Here is a 17,226-nt window from a genome sequence, read left to right as displayed (position 1 = left end):
ATGAGAGGATAGAAATAAACCCACACATCTATGGTTAACTGATTTTTGACAAGGGTGCTAAGTCCATTCAATGGGGAAAGAAGAGTATCTTCAATTAAGGTGTTGGTAAAACTGAATTTCCACCATGTAGAAAAATGAAAATAGGATCCAAAAAAAATGCCTTATACCATACACAAGAACAAATTTAAAATGGATAAAGACCTAAATGTGCAAACTAAAACCGTAAAATTCTCAGCAGAAAATGCGAGGACAACACTGAAGAGCCTAGCTTTTAACAATGGATTATCTAATATAACAAAAGTATGAACAGCAAAAGATAAAGATAAATAGATGGAACCTCATAAAAATAAAAACTTCCGTTCAACCGAAGACTATACCAAAAAAGTGAAAAGACAAGATACCAACTGGGAGAATATCTTTGGAAACCATATATGCAATGAGAATCTAATAATTACAACCTATAAAAACTTTGGTAACTTAGCAACAAAAAGACAACCCAATCACAAGATGGGCAAAGGACTTGCATACACATTTCACCAAAGAGGATGTCCAAATGCAGGGGTAAGGAGGTTCTGACTCACCTAGCTAAAGCGTCTAGCTACCAGGCCAGCTCTGATCCCTGTGTAGTACAATGGATCCCCGTCCTTGACAGGTAACTTCCCTATTATTTGTTACCCAATTGTCTTCATAAATACACCAAGGGCAAAATAAATAAAATGTCAAAACCTATACATGGTTGAAAATAAGAAAACTGAAGAGAGCTTTCATTTGTATCACAAGTAGCACTTTAAACACTATTAGTAAGAAGAAAACAATGTCCCAAAGCCTCAAAGGATAAGAAAATGAATGTGTAACACCTTTTTTTCTGATTCATTTTAAAATATATCCTTAGAAATGTTATTTCAAGCATAGTTATTATTTGAGACTGATAGCACATTTTACAAAAGAGCAGAAAACCACAAATATTGTTTAATTTTTACTCTACCTTTCCCTGACGCATTCCACAATAAATGCTAAATCAGCATACCAATGTAAACTGTTCTTGCAGGGAAAATAGTTGACATTTTAAAACGAAGGGTTTCTAGGACTCAAGATGTCTTTTCTGACATTCTATCAGAGGTTAACCAGCTGGGTGTCCTGTAAAGCATTATAGCCAGTGGAAAGTTAAACCCTCCCAAGGGTTCTCACACACTCCACTTCCTTCAGGCTCTCTGAGTTAGATGCTTGCCAACCATGAACCTTACATAAAAACGCTGCAGTAACGGTTACATAAAAAAAAATCCACCTTCACACGTTTACATTTTTAAAAATCTCCTTGAAGAGATATAAAAACTATATAAACATTTAAATTGTTTTAGAGGAGAAGAAAAGCAATGAAAGATAGCTAGGGGCAGGCAGAGAAAAAGAGAAGAACATTTCAGGCAATGAGAAGGAAGGCACAGAGGTCAATGGGATACAGAGGGGAGCAGCCATATAAGGAGCATTGGAGGGTGAAAAAGCCAAGGCATATAATGGGCCCTCAAGCCTGGGGAACTGGGGCAACAGGAGGCCCACGGACAGAAAGGAAAGGCCAGGAAGGAGAACTGGTGAGGGGCATAGGACAAAGAAGTCTGTTTTGGAACACTGAATCTGAGGTAAAACGAAACAGTGTGTCTGCGTATTGTGTGTACAACCCTCCAAATGAACAAAAAATTGTTGCTGCTTTGGGAAGAAAACTTTTTTTAATTTTAAAATCATATGCAAAAGGTTTTTTAATATCTTTAGTTAACAAATAATTATTCTAAAAATACAAATTACAAAAGTGGAAGGAGACCAAAATGAGGAAAATTAAGGACAACATCTCAGTTCCATTCAAAGTTCAGCTAATAATATGACGAATATGGAATCAGGATTGAAAAAAATATATGCTCTCCTAAGTCACAGCTGGCTGTACTTTCTAAGGGCTCTTCTATGAACTTAAGACACTTCAATAACCTCTGCAACACACGTTCTCAACACTAAACCTAAGACCGAGCGCAAAGTGGGGAACCCACCTCAACTCAGCTTGAGGAAACAACTACTCAAATACTTAATGGAACATCCGACACATCCAAACAGAGAAGGAAAAAGCCGCCAGGAGTCAGAACAGAAGTGACTGGCGTTTGACACTAAAGACGGTATTTTCCGACTTCTGTTTAGAAAGCAGATACAACACTGGGATGTACAAGGTCTGAACGAACAGCTGTAGGCAACTGGACCGCAGCCCCAACATCACCCCTCAGTGAAAACCACAAACAGGTGAAAGTAAACTCTGGTCTTTAACAATCTCTAAGAAAATTAAATCAATATTATTAGAAAGTTATTTTCAATATATACCTGAAAACACACCTAGATTTGCAATTTCTTTTACAAATTTAATGATCGTGTGAATACAGTGGATACCAAGTAACACTAAAGACACCCCAGGCTCGATGTAAGGGACCAACATCACACATACAAAAGTTCTAGGATTTGTCAATTAATTCTGTAACTCTTCCTTTGGGTCAGCCTCTGTATCCTAAAAAAGACTAGAAACATGAAAAATCAGAGGGCTGGGCAGGAAGGCACTTAAAAGTCTATAAAAAAAAAAAAAAAAAAACTGGGAAACACAAGCAAACATGAGAATCTGAAGAGAGGACTGGTGGGATGAACTGGCCTCAGGCACCACTGCAAATCAGAGACCAGCACGGTTTCCACACACAGTGTCCACATGGATTCTGTCAGAGTCAAACTGTGAGGAGCGTGGTTTTCGATGTGTATTCCACCCTTAACCAAAACCAAACTAAACCCATTTCCACCCAGTTGATCCCAACTCGTAACGACCCTATAGAAAACAGCAGAACTGCCCCACAGGGTTTCCAGCGAGCACCTCAGGGATTCAAACCGCCAACCTTAACCACTCTTAACCACTATGCCACCAGGGTTTCCTCATCCTTAACAGAAGAACACAAAAAGCAAGGACAAATTATGTGTAAAGATAAACAAAAAATTATGTATGAATATTAATACCAGCAGCCAATCCAGGAAGATCTGAACTCACACCAGTTCTCTTTAAATAAGCGCCTTTCTAGAAAGACTATCTGTTGCTATCTAAATCCATTAAAGGTAGGAAAATAAATATGCTCATACTTCACAATGTGAAATCTCAGTATAACCTAAACTATTTCCTGAGAATGAACGAAATAATAAAAACGGGTGGGAAGGGGAGTTTCAGGATTAGCTTTCTTTGGCAGGTTTTTACCTAATTTTTTAGTATCCAAGATGCACTTGTTTTAGCCTAAAGATCAGAACAACCGACAACATGAACTCTGCCATCAAGATTAATAATTGTATGTAATAATTACCAGACTTTGTTGCTTTTTATTCTAAACAATCATATTACATCCTACTTTTACATAATAGGAAATGCTGTCACTTCTGAAGAAATGGGGTATAAATAAGTTTTCCAGAGAGCCGAAATAACTGATATAAACTTTCACAAATCCATTCTGTGAATCTCATCTTAACGAAAACATATCATGCGTTTTTTTTTTTTTTTTAAACGCTGCAGGACCACAATTGCGAATATAATTAATCTGTTACAACATGGAGAAACTGTGTGGGGCTCTGGGGTAGAGAGGTCTTTTTGCTCTGACACAGTGAACTGCCCCTAGAAACTCCTGCTTAGACTTTCCACTTTTCTAATCCAGGAAGAATTAGAGGTTGTCAGGGGTAACCAGAAAACAGATGAGCAGGCTTGTTAAATCAATAACCTTAACAATACACAAAATTTAAAGTCAAGAGGCTCTGAGGTCCACAACACAGGGACTCTCCAATCTCAAAACAATGGTGGAATAAGAAGACACCATTTCCTTGTGAATCAGGCCTTTTTTTTTTTTTTTTTTTAACTTATCTCCAAGTTCAGAGCTGTGTTCTGGGCCAACGCTATGAATTTCAGAAAACTTACCTGATCGCAGTGTTGTGTGACAGATCCCGTAACAGGGGAACAGGAGAACACACTATTCTACAGAGAAACAAGACAAGAACCACATGTTTGTAAACTGTAACCCTTTAGGTTAAGTCGAAATAAGATGTGGCTATGCTTGCTAGGCTTTACAATATGCACCAACAAAAACAATATAAATATTTATATCTTTAAAAAAGGACTTGTTTTCCTTGTTTGTAATTTCATAAATAGAAAAACAATTAGGGGCAAAAGGCTTACATCAGAATTTGTAAAGAATACCTACAAACTAAAAAAAAGAGGGGGGGAGGGGAGAAGGATGGATAGTCCAATTAAAAAAACATAAGAGGTACTTCATACATGAGGAAAGCTAAACGATTAATAAATATATCATAAGGTATTCAACCCTCTCAGTAAACAGGAAAATGCAAGTATAAAACACAAGGTAACAGGAAGTACCTGCTAGATTAACCAAAATTAAAGTCCACAATTTCAAGAGTTTGCAAGAACGTGAAGCAAGAGAACTCTCACAAATTCATTCTGTGATTCATTCAGTGAGAAAACCTTCAGAAAACGACCTGATACTATCTAGAAAAGTTGAAGACACATATATCCTACTACCAGCAATTCCGTTTCTGGATGTGTCTTAAGCAGCGTTTTTCACACTCCCTTTATACCCTTAAAAATTACTGAGGACCCCAAAGAGCTTTTGTTTCTGTTGATTGTATTTATCAATATTTACCTATTTGAAATTAAAACTAACAAACTTTTAAAATACTATCTTAAAGGTAACAATAATAAACCTATTTATGGTTTTTTATGAAAAACATTTTTATGAAAAATATTTCTAAAACAAAACAAAAAGCTAAGTGAGAAGACTATCCATTTTACATCTTTTAAAAAACACTTTGTTTTAGGCGAGCACTGAAAGAGCAAATTAGTTTCCCATTCCACAAACTGTACGCAAGCAAAGTGTTCCGTAACACTGGCTGCAGTCCCCACACTGTGTCAGCATTCACCCTGTTTCCTCCCTAGGTTCCCTGTCTCCTTTGCATTTGGTTTTCCTACCCCTTCCAGCCTTCTCATCTATGCTTTTGGGCAAATGTTGCCTTCTTGTTCTCATATAATTGTTCTATGGAGCACTCTTCTATGGAAGCACTGTCCTATGGAGTTATTTTCAGGTACTATTTTTTATTTCATAGGCCTAACTGCTTGGCTGGAAGATGGTTTCCAGGAATGGCTGAAATTCCAAGTCAGAGGACTGTCATAGGGCCATGGTCTCAGGGGCTCCTCCAGTCTCTATCAGGCCAGTAAGTCTGGTCTGTTTTTACGAATTTGATTTTTTGTTCCACATTTTTCTCCCGCTCTGTCCAGGATCCTCTACTGTGATTCTGGTCAGAGCAGTCAGTAGTGGCAGCTGGGCACCATCTAGTTCTTCTGGTCTCAGGGTCATGAAGGCTCTGGTGCATGTGGTCCGTTAATCCTCTGGACTAACTGCACCCCTGAGTCTTTGGTTTTTATTCTCCTTTACTCTGGACCGGAAGAGACCATTAGTTGTATCTTAGATGGCTGCTCCCAAGGTTTTTCCATTTATGTAGTAGGTGTCTTTTGGAAACCCTGGTGGTGTAGTAGTTACGAGCTACAGCTGTTAACCAAAAGGCTGGCAGTTCAAATCCACCCGGCATTCCTTGGAAGCCCTATGGGGCAGCTCTACTCTGTCCGATAGGGCCGCTGTAAGCTGAAATCGACTCAATAGCAACCGTTTGGTTTTTTGGTTTGGTACGTGTCTTTTGGTTTTCTGAAACAGCGTTTTGCAGTTTTCTTTGTATAAGTCTTTTATGCCCCTGGTTAGATTTATTCCTAAGTTATCTTACGGAGGGAGGGGAGGCTATTGTAAATGGTATTATTTTCCTGATTTCCTTTTCAAAGTTCTCTTTGTTGGTGTAGAGAAATCTCATTTTTGCACTTTGATCTTGTATTCTGCTAGTTTGCTGAATCCTTCTATTAGTTACAGTAGCTTTCTTGTGCAGTTTTTGAGATTTTATATGCATAGGATCATATCATCTGTGCATAGGATAGTTTTACTTCTTTCTTGCCAATCTAAATGCCTTTTATCTCCTTTTCTTGCCTAATTGCTCTAGGTAGGGCTTCCAGTACAATGCTGAATAGTGGTGATAAAGGGCACCTTTGTCTTGTTCCCATTTTCAAGGGGAAGGTTTCAGTCTCTCTCCACTGACGATAATGTTGGAGACTGGTTTTGTGTAAACACCATTTATTATAACTGAGGAATTTCCCTTCCTTTTCTAATTTTACCGAGCATTTTCATCAGGAACGGGTGTTGGACTTTATCAAATGACTTTTTTGGGTTGACAGATGATTATGTGGTTCTTTTATTTATGTGGTGGGTTACATTGATTTTCTAAGGTTAAACCATGCTTGCATACCTGGTATAAATCCTACTTGGCCATGATGTATCATTTTTTTGATACATTATTTAATTCTATTGGCTAGAATTTTGTTAAGAATTTCTGTGTCTATATTCATGAGGGATATTGGTCTGTAATTTTCTTTTTTGGTGGTGTCTCTGTCCGGCTTTGGTGTCAGGTTTATGCTGCCTCATTGAATGAGTTCAGAATTCCTTCCTGTTCTATGCTCTAAAACCATCAGAGTATTTTTTGGGTGTGGGCTCTTCTCTGAACGTTTGGTAGAATTCTCCAGTGGATCTATCCGGGCCAGAGCTTTTTTCAGCTGGGAGTTTTTAGTACCTCGTCAGTTTCTTCTTTTGTTATGGGTCTGTTCAGACTTTCTACTTCAGTTTATGTTAGTTTAGATAGGTAGTGTGTCCCTAGAAATTTGTCTATTTCCTCTAGATTTTAAAGTTCTTGAGTACAATTTTTCATAGTATGCTACTGTCCTTTTTATTTCAGTTGGTTCTGCTGTAATGTCGCCCATCTCATTTCTCCTGTTTTTGTCAATCTGCCCAGCAGTTTGTCAATATTATTGATCCTTTTTCAAAGAACCAGCTCCCAGTCCTGCTGATTCTTTCTGCTGATTTTCAGTTCTGTTTCATTTACTTCTGCTCTTGTTGATTCTTTCTGCTGTTTTTCAGTTCTATTTCATTTATTTCTGCTCTTGTTGATTCTTTCTGCTGTTTTTCAGTTCTGTTTCATTTATTTCTGCTCTTGTTTTTATTTCTTCTTGTGACTTTGGGCTTCTTTTGCTGCTCTCTTTCTGTTTGTTCAACTCATAGGTTAATGCTTTGGTTTTTGCCCCTTCTTCTTTTTGCTGCATGTGTTTAAGAGTTGCCCTGTGAGTACTGTTTTTGCTGTGTTCCAAAAGTTTTAGTATGTTATTTTCATTCTCGTTTGATTCTAGGAATTTTTTTCTATTTAATCTTTTACTTTTTCAATTACCCTGTGGTTTTTAAGCAAGGTGCTATTTGTTTCCATGCATTTGATATTTTTTCCTTGCTCTTCCTGTTACTGATGTCTGCTTTTACAGCACTGTGATCTGAGAAAATGCTTTGTATTATTTCGATGTTTTTTTAATTCATTAAGGCTTGCTTTGTGGTCTAAAATGTGGTCTACTCTGGAGAATGTGCCATGCGTGCTGCCAAAGAACAAGCACTCTGCTGTTGTTGGATGGAGTGTTCTCTCTCTCTAATCTCTCTCTCTCTCTCTCTATCTACCTATCTATCTATCTAGTTGAGTTGGTTTATTATGGTATTCAGATTTTTCTTATTTTTGTTGAGTTTTAAATTTTTGCAAATCTCTTTAATATCTGGCTTAATATTTATCCTAACAGCTGGACTCTCTTATCTGCTTCTGATTCAATCTCTTGAGACAATACACTTCATCTGGCCTCTAGTAAACTTCAGTGTACACTCTTTCCAAAGAAAGAAAACGAAAAACCAAACCAAACCCACTGCCATTGAGTTGATTCTGACTCATAGCAACCCTTAAGGACAGAGTAGAACTGCCCCACAGAGTTTCCAGGGAGTGCCTGGTAGATTCAAATTGCTAACCTCTTGGTTAGGAGCCATAGCACTTAACCACTACGCCACCAGGCTTTCCGAAAGAAAATGAGAAAGACAAATGACATCTCAGTATTATTATGAAAATAGTTTTGACCTCAAAAATCCCCTTGGAGAGTTTCAGGGACACTCCCCACTTCAGGCTTCTTGGACTATACTTTGAGAAACACTGGTCTAGAGAATCCAGTTCTTATATGCACCAGGAGACTTTTCAAGAATATTCACAGCAATATTGTTCATAATAACTCCAAAATGGAAACAATCTAAAATACCTATTAACAGCAGAACAGATATTGATAAAGCTATACAACAGAATACTATACAGGAATGAAGATTAACATATTATTACTTACATCAACATTAATAAATTTTACAAAATGTTGAGTGAAAGCAGACAGACACAAAAGAATATATTCAATATGATTCCATTTATACGAAGTTCAAAAACAGGCAAAACTAAACCATATTGACAGTAACACATACCCAAGTGGTAAAACCACGAAGAAAAGCAAGGAAATGGTTTCTGTAAAAATCAGAATAATGGTCAGCTCTGGGGGATAAGACTAGCCATGCTCTACCTGGAGGGTGGTTACATGAGAGTTCCTCTGATAACTACCTGTGAAATGTGTGTGTACATATGTACGTACACGTGTGTGTATATATATATGTATGTTTTTATTTGTGCGTGTGTGTATAACAAAGTTTTTCTATACGTATTTCAAAAGAAAAACGTTTTTAAAATAAAATCTTTATGGAGATAGAGCCAAGGGCCAGGGGGCCTCCACCCAGAATCCAAAGGGCACAGCCAACACCCAGAGTCTGGAGGGCAGGGCCATTCTCTGGTCTCAGAGGACAGAGGGTTATTTTCAGGTCTTGAGAGCTAAGGTAATTTGTTGTGCTGGATTCTGAACTTGCTTGGTATCTGTTATCCCTTCTATTCCTCCAATTTCTCCCATCTGTAATGGAAGTACTGCCTTGTACTTTGGAAACAGATAACTTGTAGTCTAGATTTCACAAGCGCACAGATGAAAAGGAATTTTGCCCCAGGATGGAATATGCCTGAAGTCTCACCCGTATTTGATTTAGACGATTCACAAGATGAGACTTTGGACTTGGAGTTGATTTAAGACTTTTGGGATGACAGGAGGGGGTGAATGCGTTCTGCATGTGTCAAAGACATGATCTGGGGGGCCCAAGGGAGAAATGTTACGGATTGAATTGAAATAAAATTTTGTTTGAAGTAAAACAAACAACCCCCCGCCCCCCACACAAAAAAAAACCTTTAATGAACACTTTAAAGTTTGGCCAACTTAAAATGCAGTGAGGTTTAATAAATATACCTTTAAGTTTTGATACTTACTGAATTATAAATCACAAACTAGAAATACCTAGAATTCTGCCTGAGGAAAACTGAATGCACTAGTTAATTTATCATACAAGCTTTTAATGAAAATTCTGTTGAGCTGAATAAAAAACAACAATGGACAGCATTATTTTGGATGGATGGATGGATGGACGGATGGATGGATGGTCAGTCATGAGATAGTACAGTCAGATGAAAGTACATGAATTCAGGGCTTATTTGTCAAGAACTTTCATACACGTCCTCTCATGTAATCTCTTACGTTATTACCTCTATTGTGCAGGTACGAAAACATTTATAATATTATGGAAGTTTTGATCTCATGGAGCCCCTGAAAGGGTTTCAGGGATTGTCAGGGCTCCCTGCACAAAGCGACACAGCTACTGTGTTGAAGAGCTGAACTTGAATCCAGATCTTTTTTCAGGCCAGCAGGTTGTTTGGTTTTTTTAATACGATTTTCTTACTTAGAAAATAAAATGAAGGACAAGAAGAAGAAACCGCTAACCTAGCTTTCCCAGTCGCCTCAGTTACACACACCAACTTACTGATCTGGGAGAACGGCTTCTCCATCCAAGGAAAACTTCCCTCGAATCCCGTGACACAGCTCAGGTGGTACCTCCACGGGCTGCGAAAAGAATCCCCTAATGATTAATTAACCGAGTAATTACACTCTCTGAAAACACTTCAGGATGGAAGGAAACACTGTACCTCTGTGGAACCTGTTTGGTAGAGCTCTAAAATGAAGTCATGGAGTGGGTGATGCTTCCCCACAAACAGAACGTCACCACCAAGGCTGTTTCTTTTAGCTGAGGAGAAAGGTAAGACAAGAATAAGACCGACAGGTCAAACAATTATATCTGCAAGATTAATTTTTATGAGGCTACAACAAGGACAGGACACCCAAATTTTAAAACTTAATTACCAAGTTTACTGAAAACAATTTAAAGGTTGAGTAAATGTGTGCTGCGCCTCTGCGGAAGAAAAAACATTTTGACAATCCGGCTTCAGAGAACATCAATGACTATCACGAAAACGTATCACTGAAAGATCTGGCTGTAGTACTGCAACATAAGGAGCAAGGTTTCTTATTTATACAAAACTCAATTTCTTATTTTAAGAAATCTATAAACATTCCCTGAGGAAACACAAATAAATTACATCATCTGATGACAAACATCATTGTCAAGATAGTTGCTGAAAAAGAAATTATTTCTACAGGTTTATAATACTGGTATTAAACAAATTTTCCAATAGAGCCCAGCTTTGCAATGTCCCAATTTGCATATTTTAATTGTTACTATTAATGACAAAATGCCATTTTTTATGCAAAATAACATTTCAAGTTAGCACTCTGAGTGCAAAAATGCTTCTGTGTGTTCATGTCATACATTAAAAAAAAGGATATTCTCGAAGTGTTGCTTTTTAATAAATTTAACAAGTTAATATTTTTACTTAATACTTAATTTAGAGATAATAAATTTAAAAACAAAGTTAACTTTTGTTAAAAAGAAGTAAAATCAACCATTTATGTCCCTCCTATAGGAAATTTGACCAAAAAAAAGGACGCGATTTTATACGGAAATGTGAAGTCTGCGTTACAGACTTAAGGCTGCCAAGCAGAAGTGTAACGTGCTTACTTTCTTCTGGAGTAAGGTCTGGGTAGACCTCTTCTAGAGCAGCCCGAAGCCTTCGCTCATCCACAAATGGCAACAGAGCAACACCTGGGGAAACAAACCCACAAGAACCACCACAACTATTAGGATCACCTAAATTCCAAGTTATTGATCCAAATAAACAGGTCTAACAGAATACTCTCGCTGGAACTGAAATCATCTGCCAAAACTCAAATACAAATACCGTCCACATGATGGGAGAAGAAAAAAATTCTCCTTAAAACAGCTCATATGGAAAACTATTAACTCTGGCAGCAAGATTTTTAAATTAAGTGAACAAGTTGCCACAAGGACAGCAGTCCACGTTCTGGCCTTACTTACGAGGGTTTCCTGAGGGAAGCCAGTTAATCTAGAGTTCTAGGACCTGAGCTTATTGTTTACTCTTTCCAGGGCTTTGTTTTTGCTTTTGTAAAATGAGGTCCTTCAACTCAAACACCTGGATGGTTTGTTCAACTAGAATACTTGAAAAGTCTCTTCCAGCTCTAAAACTGCATAGTATTCTGTCTACATTTTTAAATCTACTAATAAATTTACCAAAAAAACCTTCAGAGGCTTGCTTAAATAACTTAGCTTTGGGGGGGAGGAGGCTGACCAGATGCTGTGCATTCTCTGGAAGGTGCTGGAATTAGATCCCTGCTTTACTTGGACCTAATTTTCAAAGACATAGCTCAGGAACACAGGCTCAGCAGAAGATACAGAAAGCTATTAAAGCGCTACACACTCTCCTATACGTGGGATAAACAGAACTTTGGCTAAATAATTTTAAAATAAATAGCAAATGCTAAGTAACCAAAAAAAAAAAAAAAAAAAAACCCACCAAACCCACTGCTTCGAGTTGACGAGTTGACAGAGCTGAATAATTTTCAAACAATTGCCACTCAAAACGACTATACTTGTGATTATTCTCCTTCAAATTAGGAGAAATGAAAAAAGTTTTCAAAGTTGTCATTAATTAGTTACTGTATTTTCAAAGTTAGGAAATATGTACAACTTTACTACTTAATAAGAAAAAAATACATATTTTTAAAGTTAAAAAGAAGCTGAGTTCTAGTATAAATTTCGAAGGGCCTAAATATTTGATTCACGGATACTACTATCATCTGAGTCAGGCTATTTCAATTACTGCTAAACACGTATGTGGGAAAAACCTAGGGAATCGTTGAGATTCATTTAGTCATACACTTAAGAGAAATCTATCAATGAGAAATTACAGCACTAAATAACGAACTATGGGTAACACCGGGAAGAATGTGAATACCAGAACACTTAATTGTTTTCATGAGGAACCTGTACACAGACCAACAAGCAGTTGTTCGAACAGAAAAAGAGGACAATGTGTAGGTGAAAATTAGGTAAGGTGTGTGTCAGGGTTGTATTCTCTCACCATACCTATTCGATCTGTATGCTGAGCTTTAAATAATCCAAGAAGCTGGACTATGTGAAGAAGAACAGGGCATCAGGATTGGAGGAAGACTCATTAACAACCTGCATTTTGCAGATGACACGACCTTGCTTGCAGAAAGTGAAGAGGACTTGAATCACCTACTGACGAAGATCAAAGACTACAGCCTTCAGTATGGATTACGCCTCAACATAAAGAAAAGAAAAATCCTCACAACTGGACCAATGAGCAACATTGAAATAAATGGAGAAAAGACTGGAGTTGTCAAGGATTTCATTGTACTTGTATCCACAATCAACACCCACAGAAGCAGCAGTCAAGAAATCAAACGGTGTACTGCACTGGGCAAATGTGCTGCTGAAAACCTCTTTAAAGTGTTAAAAAGCAAGTATGTCACTTTCAGGGCTAAGGTGTGCCTGACCCAAGCCATGATATTTTCAATATCCTCACATGCACGCAAAAGCCGAACAATGAATAAGAAAGACCGAAGAAGAATTGACACCTCTGAATTACTATGCTGGCAAGGAATACTGAATACACCACGGACTGCCAAAGGGACCATCAAGTCTGTCTCAGAATAAGTGCAGCCAGAGTGCCTCTTGGAAGCAAGGGTGGCAAGTCTTCTTCTCACGTACTTTGGATGTGTTGTCTGGAAGGACCAGTCCTGGAGAAGGACATCATGCTTGGTAAAGCAGAGGGCCAGCGAAAAAGAGGCAGCCCCTCAACTAGACGGACTGACAAAGTGGCTGCAACGACAGGCTCAAATGTCAGTGACTGTGAGGACGGTGCCGCAGCAGGCCGTGCTTCGTTCTACTGTGCACAGGGTCGCTATGAATTGGAACTGACTCGACGGCACCTAACAGCAACATCAGGAGGGACCCGTCCCTACAGAAAAACATCGTGCTTGGTAAAGCAGGGGGTCAGTGAAAAAGAAGGGGACCCTCAATGAAAAGGACTGACTCGACGGCACCTAACAGCAACATCAGGAGGGACCCGTCCCTACAGAAAAACATCGTGCTTGGTCAGGCAGAGGGTCAGTGAAAAAGAAGGGGACCCTCAATGAAAAGGACTGACTCGACGGCACCTAACAGCAACATCAGGAGGGACCCGTCCCTACAGAAAAACATCGTGCTTGGTCAGGCAGAGGGTCAGTGAAAAAGAAGGGGACCCTCACTGAAAAGGACTGACTCGACTGCTCCTAACAGCAACACTAAAGAAAGACTCTCCTGCACTACCAATTCCAGAAGCTAAAACCCCATCAGTAAGCAACCTGCAGTGGTACCGAAGGCAGTAACGCCACAAAGCCACCAGAGGAGTCCTACTGGCTGGCCGGAAAGGAATGTCTCTACACCAGATGTGATAATGATGGTGCCTGGGAGACACCTGATCTTAAAACGGCAACAGCAACCACCTCTTCCTAAGCACTTACTGTGTTAGGTGCATTGCCTGACTTAATCCTCTCAACAACCCAGAAGAGGCCAAGCAGTGATAATACTTCAGTAAACTGACTCATTTTAGACATGAGCTCTAGGCAGACTCTGTGGGCTGAGAGTTTGGCTCTGCCAGTACGACTTTGCTCAAATTAATTAAATATACAAAATTTGAAATGACTGTGCAACACTGCTGTTATACGTGAAGCAAATATCTGAACACACAACGCTGCTGTTATTACAAGCAATGCTGGAAAAGTATCCAGGTATATTTTATCTTCTGTCATTTCAAGATGTGCTCATCTCAGACAAGGACTCAACTATTAGCATTACTTTCACGAAGTTTTAGAAAGGCATATGATGAAATAAATAACTACATTCTCTAAGAGACTAAATTTTACCTCAGTAAAGGCGTGCTCTTGCTAGAGTCTAATAAAAAATATATAAAATATAAAAATATTAAAGGTCTGACTTTGACTAGACAGTTCACTGTGATGCTAATGAGTTATTTTACAATCTATATTACAAGCAAATAACTCACCAAAATTAATGCTGCAATGCAAACTATTAGAAGTGTTAAATGTTACTCAGGATCTCTTCTGGATTATAACGTCAAATGTAGAGTTTTCACAGATTCACAAAGTCAATGTGAGCTAATTTCAGAAAAGTATTCTTAAAGACTGAAAACGATTCCCTTATACGTTTATTTGCAAGTCTTTTACTCTTCTGCCTATGACTTAATGAAGAAATACCCAAACATTACCTAAAAATGGAAAAAACTATACACAAATTTTAATACGAGATTTCATTATCTCAACCTCCCTCTCCTACTAGTGCAAACCCTGGTGGCGTAGTGGTTAAGAGCTCGGCTGCTAAACCAAAAGGTCTGCAGTTCTAATCTACCAGGTGCTCCTTGGAAACAATATGGGGCACTTCCACTCTGTCCTATAGGGTTGCTATGAGTCAGAATCAACTCGACGGCAACAAGTTTGGTTTTTGGTTCCCCCACTAATACATACAACCAAGAAGTTGAGTAATATGCTGAATGTGGTACTGTCCTGTCTCAGCAAGGGCCACAGGCTGGCCTCAGTACCCAGCACCCTAGCTGTACCTGTATCTCCACAGAGATACTTAGCCTTGGCATAAGACCAAATTTCGGTCTGCCTCTATATATTTTTATACTATTTTCCCCTCTTTTAAATTATATTGAAAGTATTCCTTAATGGTATTAGAAACACAATTGATTTATACTATAATGATACTCTACCAACATCACCTCGCTGAGTCCTCATTATAACACTGTAAGGTATTGTTATTATTCCCATTTTATAGAAGGAGAAATTGAGGCACACAGAGACTAAGAAGGCTAGCCAGGGTCACGCGGCTGTAAGTGCCAAGCCAGAGCTCAGCCCCAGCCGCCTGGCCCCGGAGTCCAGGCTCCAAGATACTTGCTGCGCTGATGAACAGAGCTGGAGACATAGCAAAAGGGACAGACTGGGCTGACTGCCATAGCTCAGCCGGCACGCTAGACCAAAAAACCCCATAAGGGAGAAAGTAACAACAACATTCTTAAAAATGTCCACAGAAGGCATTATCTGGCTCAGGTGACACTTAATGCCACCTCAACACGATGGAGAGAACCATGGCCACCTCCAGTCTTCCCATCTCGTCCACTCCAGTTCACCCCACTTGCTGCCTTTCTCATTTGCTGGCCTCTGGCTGTGCCACTACATGCAGACCAGCAGCTGCCTGGCTCTTCGTGTCCACTCAGGTTTACACAGACTGCTGGGCCTTGCTGACACAATGTGTATATTCCACCTGTTTTTCAGGTCGATACCTGAACTTAAAGGGAAGAAATCTGGTGTGCTAGTTAAGAAATGGCGATTAGTCACACGAACCAATTAAATCTTAATTCTGTTAACTGACACACAGTAAGGGCTAAAAAAAAAAAAAACCTAAAAACAGGAGGCATGTTTTATGTTTGTAACTTATCTGAGGATAAGATCATTTTAAAAGGAAAACAGCAACTAATAGTATCTTCTGTGATTTTCACTTAAAAGCTTCTTTAGTTTAATTTTGAAACAAAAAGCCATGATTTTTTTAAGTCTTCAAACAAATATAGAGGAACCCTGGTGGCACAGTGGCTAAGCACTCAGCTGCTAACGGCAAGGTCGGCAGTTCAAACCCAGAAGAAAGATGTGGAATTACGCTTCCTTAAAAATTCCAGCCTTGGAAACCTAACGGGGCAGTTCTACTCTGTGCTACAGGGTTGCTATGAGCTGGCACTGAATCAACGGCAATGGGTTTTTTAAGCCAAATATAAGCATGGTTCCTTTTTTCTAATTACTTCAGTTAATTAGGATATACCATCCTGATATACAAATGCATGAAAGACCAAAAATGCTGCTTAACTCTGTAAACTCTACACGGGAAGTAAAGACCTGACCAGAGAATTCCAGCATTAAGTAAGAGCAACTCAGTTTCTCATGTATCCCACCAAATACAAGCTATGAATCAAGTCTGAAAGAACCTGGTTGAGCTGTAAGTATCTGTTAATCCCCTCCTCCAACAACACAATTATAAAAGGCTTCTACTATGTCTCGACCTTTACAATCAAATGCTACACTCTAGTTTAAAGACAGCCTCAAAGCCTTTACTGCCCTCCCTCCCAATTTTTTTACGCCTCCTCTCCCTCTATCCTAATCAAAACATCCCCCGCAAAGTACCTTCAAAAACAACCTGAGATCCCAATCCATTTGCACATAACAATATATGACCATCCAACGCAGTGCTTACACAACCCCGATCAGTGGGGTACACTTCCCATTATCATTCCATTAAAACAATATGAAATTTCTACAGCTTTGTAAACCAAATGTCAGCCCTAAAATCTCATAAAATAATTTATAAATTCCTAGTTATGCTCCTCTGCCCCATGATTCTCTTTGAGCCATTTTACTGGTAATCTGCATCACAGGAAATAATGAAAAAAAATGAAAACAATGATTTTACCAAACTTGCTTATTATCCTAGAAAAACACATGGTGGAAGAAAAGGTTGCAATGATTTGTAAAAAGGGGGCTTTGCTATAAAACAGTAACTGGTTTACCGAGTGAGAGACTTCTCTGCTTGGTTTAGTCAACTATCATCACTCATCCACTGACTGGTTAATAACACCTTACATGTGGTACTGATTTTATACTGCCATTCTCACAAAGTGTGTTAACAGGTAGAATGAGAGAATACTAAATAGATACATGAATAAGAAATAAACTTTAATTAATGACCGATATCAAGTATTTAAACTGAAAGTTTCTGATGCACTTTCCAAAAGTTTCCATGGAGTATAAGTGAATCCCCGAAA

The 17,226-nt window shown here is 38.7% G+C and overlaps 1 protein-coding gene across 1 annotated transcript in view; it reads right to left on the bottom strand.

Moving 5' to 3' along the window:
* XRN2 (5'-3' exoribonuclease 2) overlaps positions 1–17,226 on the bottom strand; it is an 88,635-nt gene that overhangs the window by 23,220 nt on the left and 48,189 nt on the right. Inside the window, exons 21-24 of the mRNA XM_049868888.1 lie at positions 10,995–11,078; positions 10,066–10,163; positions 9,903–9,982; positions 3,965–4,021 (exon numbers count right to left, since the gene is read on the bottom strand). Coding sequence (XP_049724845.1) covers positions 3,965–4,021; positions 9,903–9,982; positions 10,066–10,163; positions 10,995–11,078 — 319 coding nt within the window. The remainder of the gene's footprint in view (positions 1–3,964; positions 4,022–9,902; positions 9,983–10,065; positions 10,164–10,994; positions 11,079–17,226) is intronic.

The sequence above is a fragment of the Elephas maximus genome, chromosome 25 (genome assembly GCF_024166365.1).
Source record: "Elephas maximus indicus isolate mEleMax1 chromosome 25, mEleMax1 primary haplotype, whole genome shotgun sequence".
In the NCBI taxonomy this organism is placed as follows: domain Eukaryota; kingdom Metazoa; phylum Chordata; class Mammalia; order Proboscidea; family Elephantidae; genus Elephas; species Elephas maximus.
This window is presented reverse-complemented; position numbering and strand designations above follow the sequence as displayed.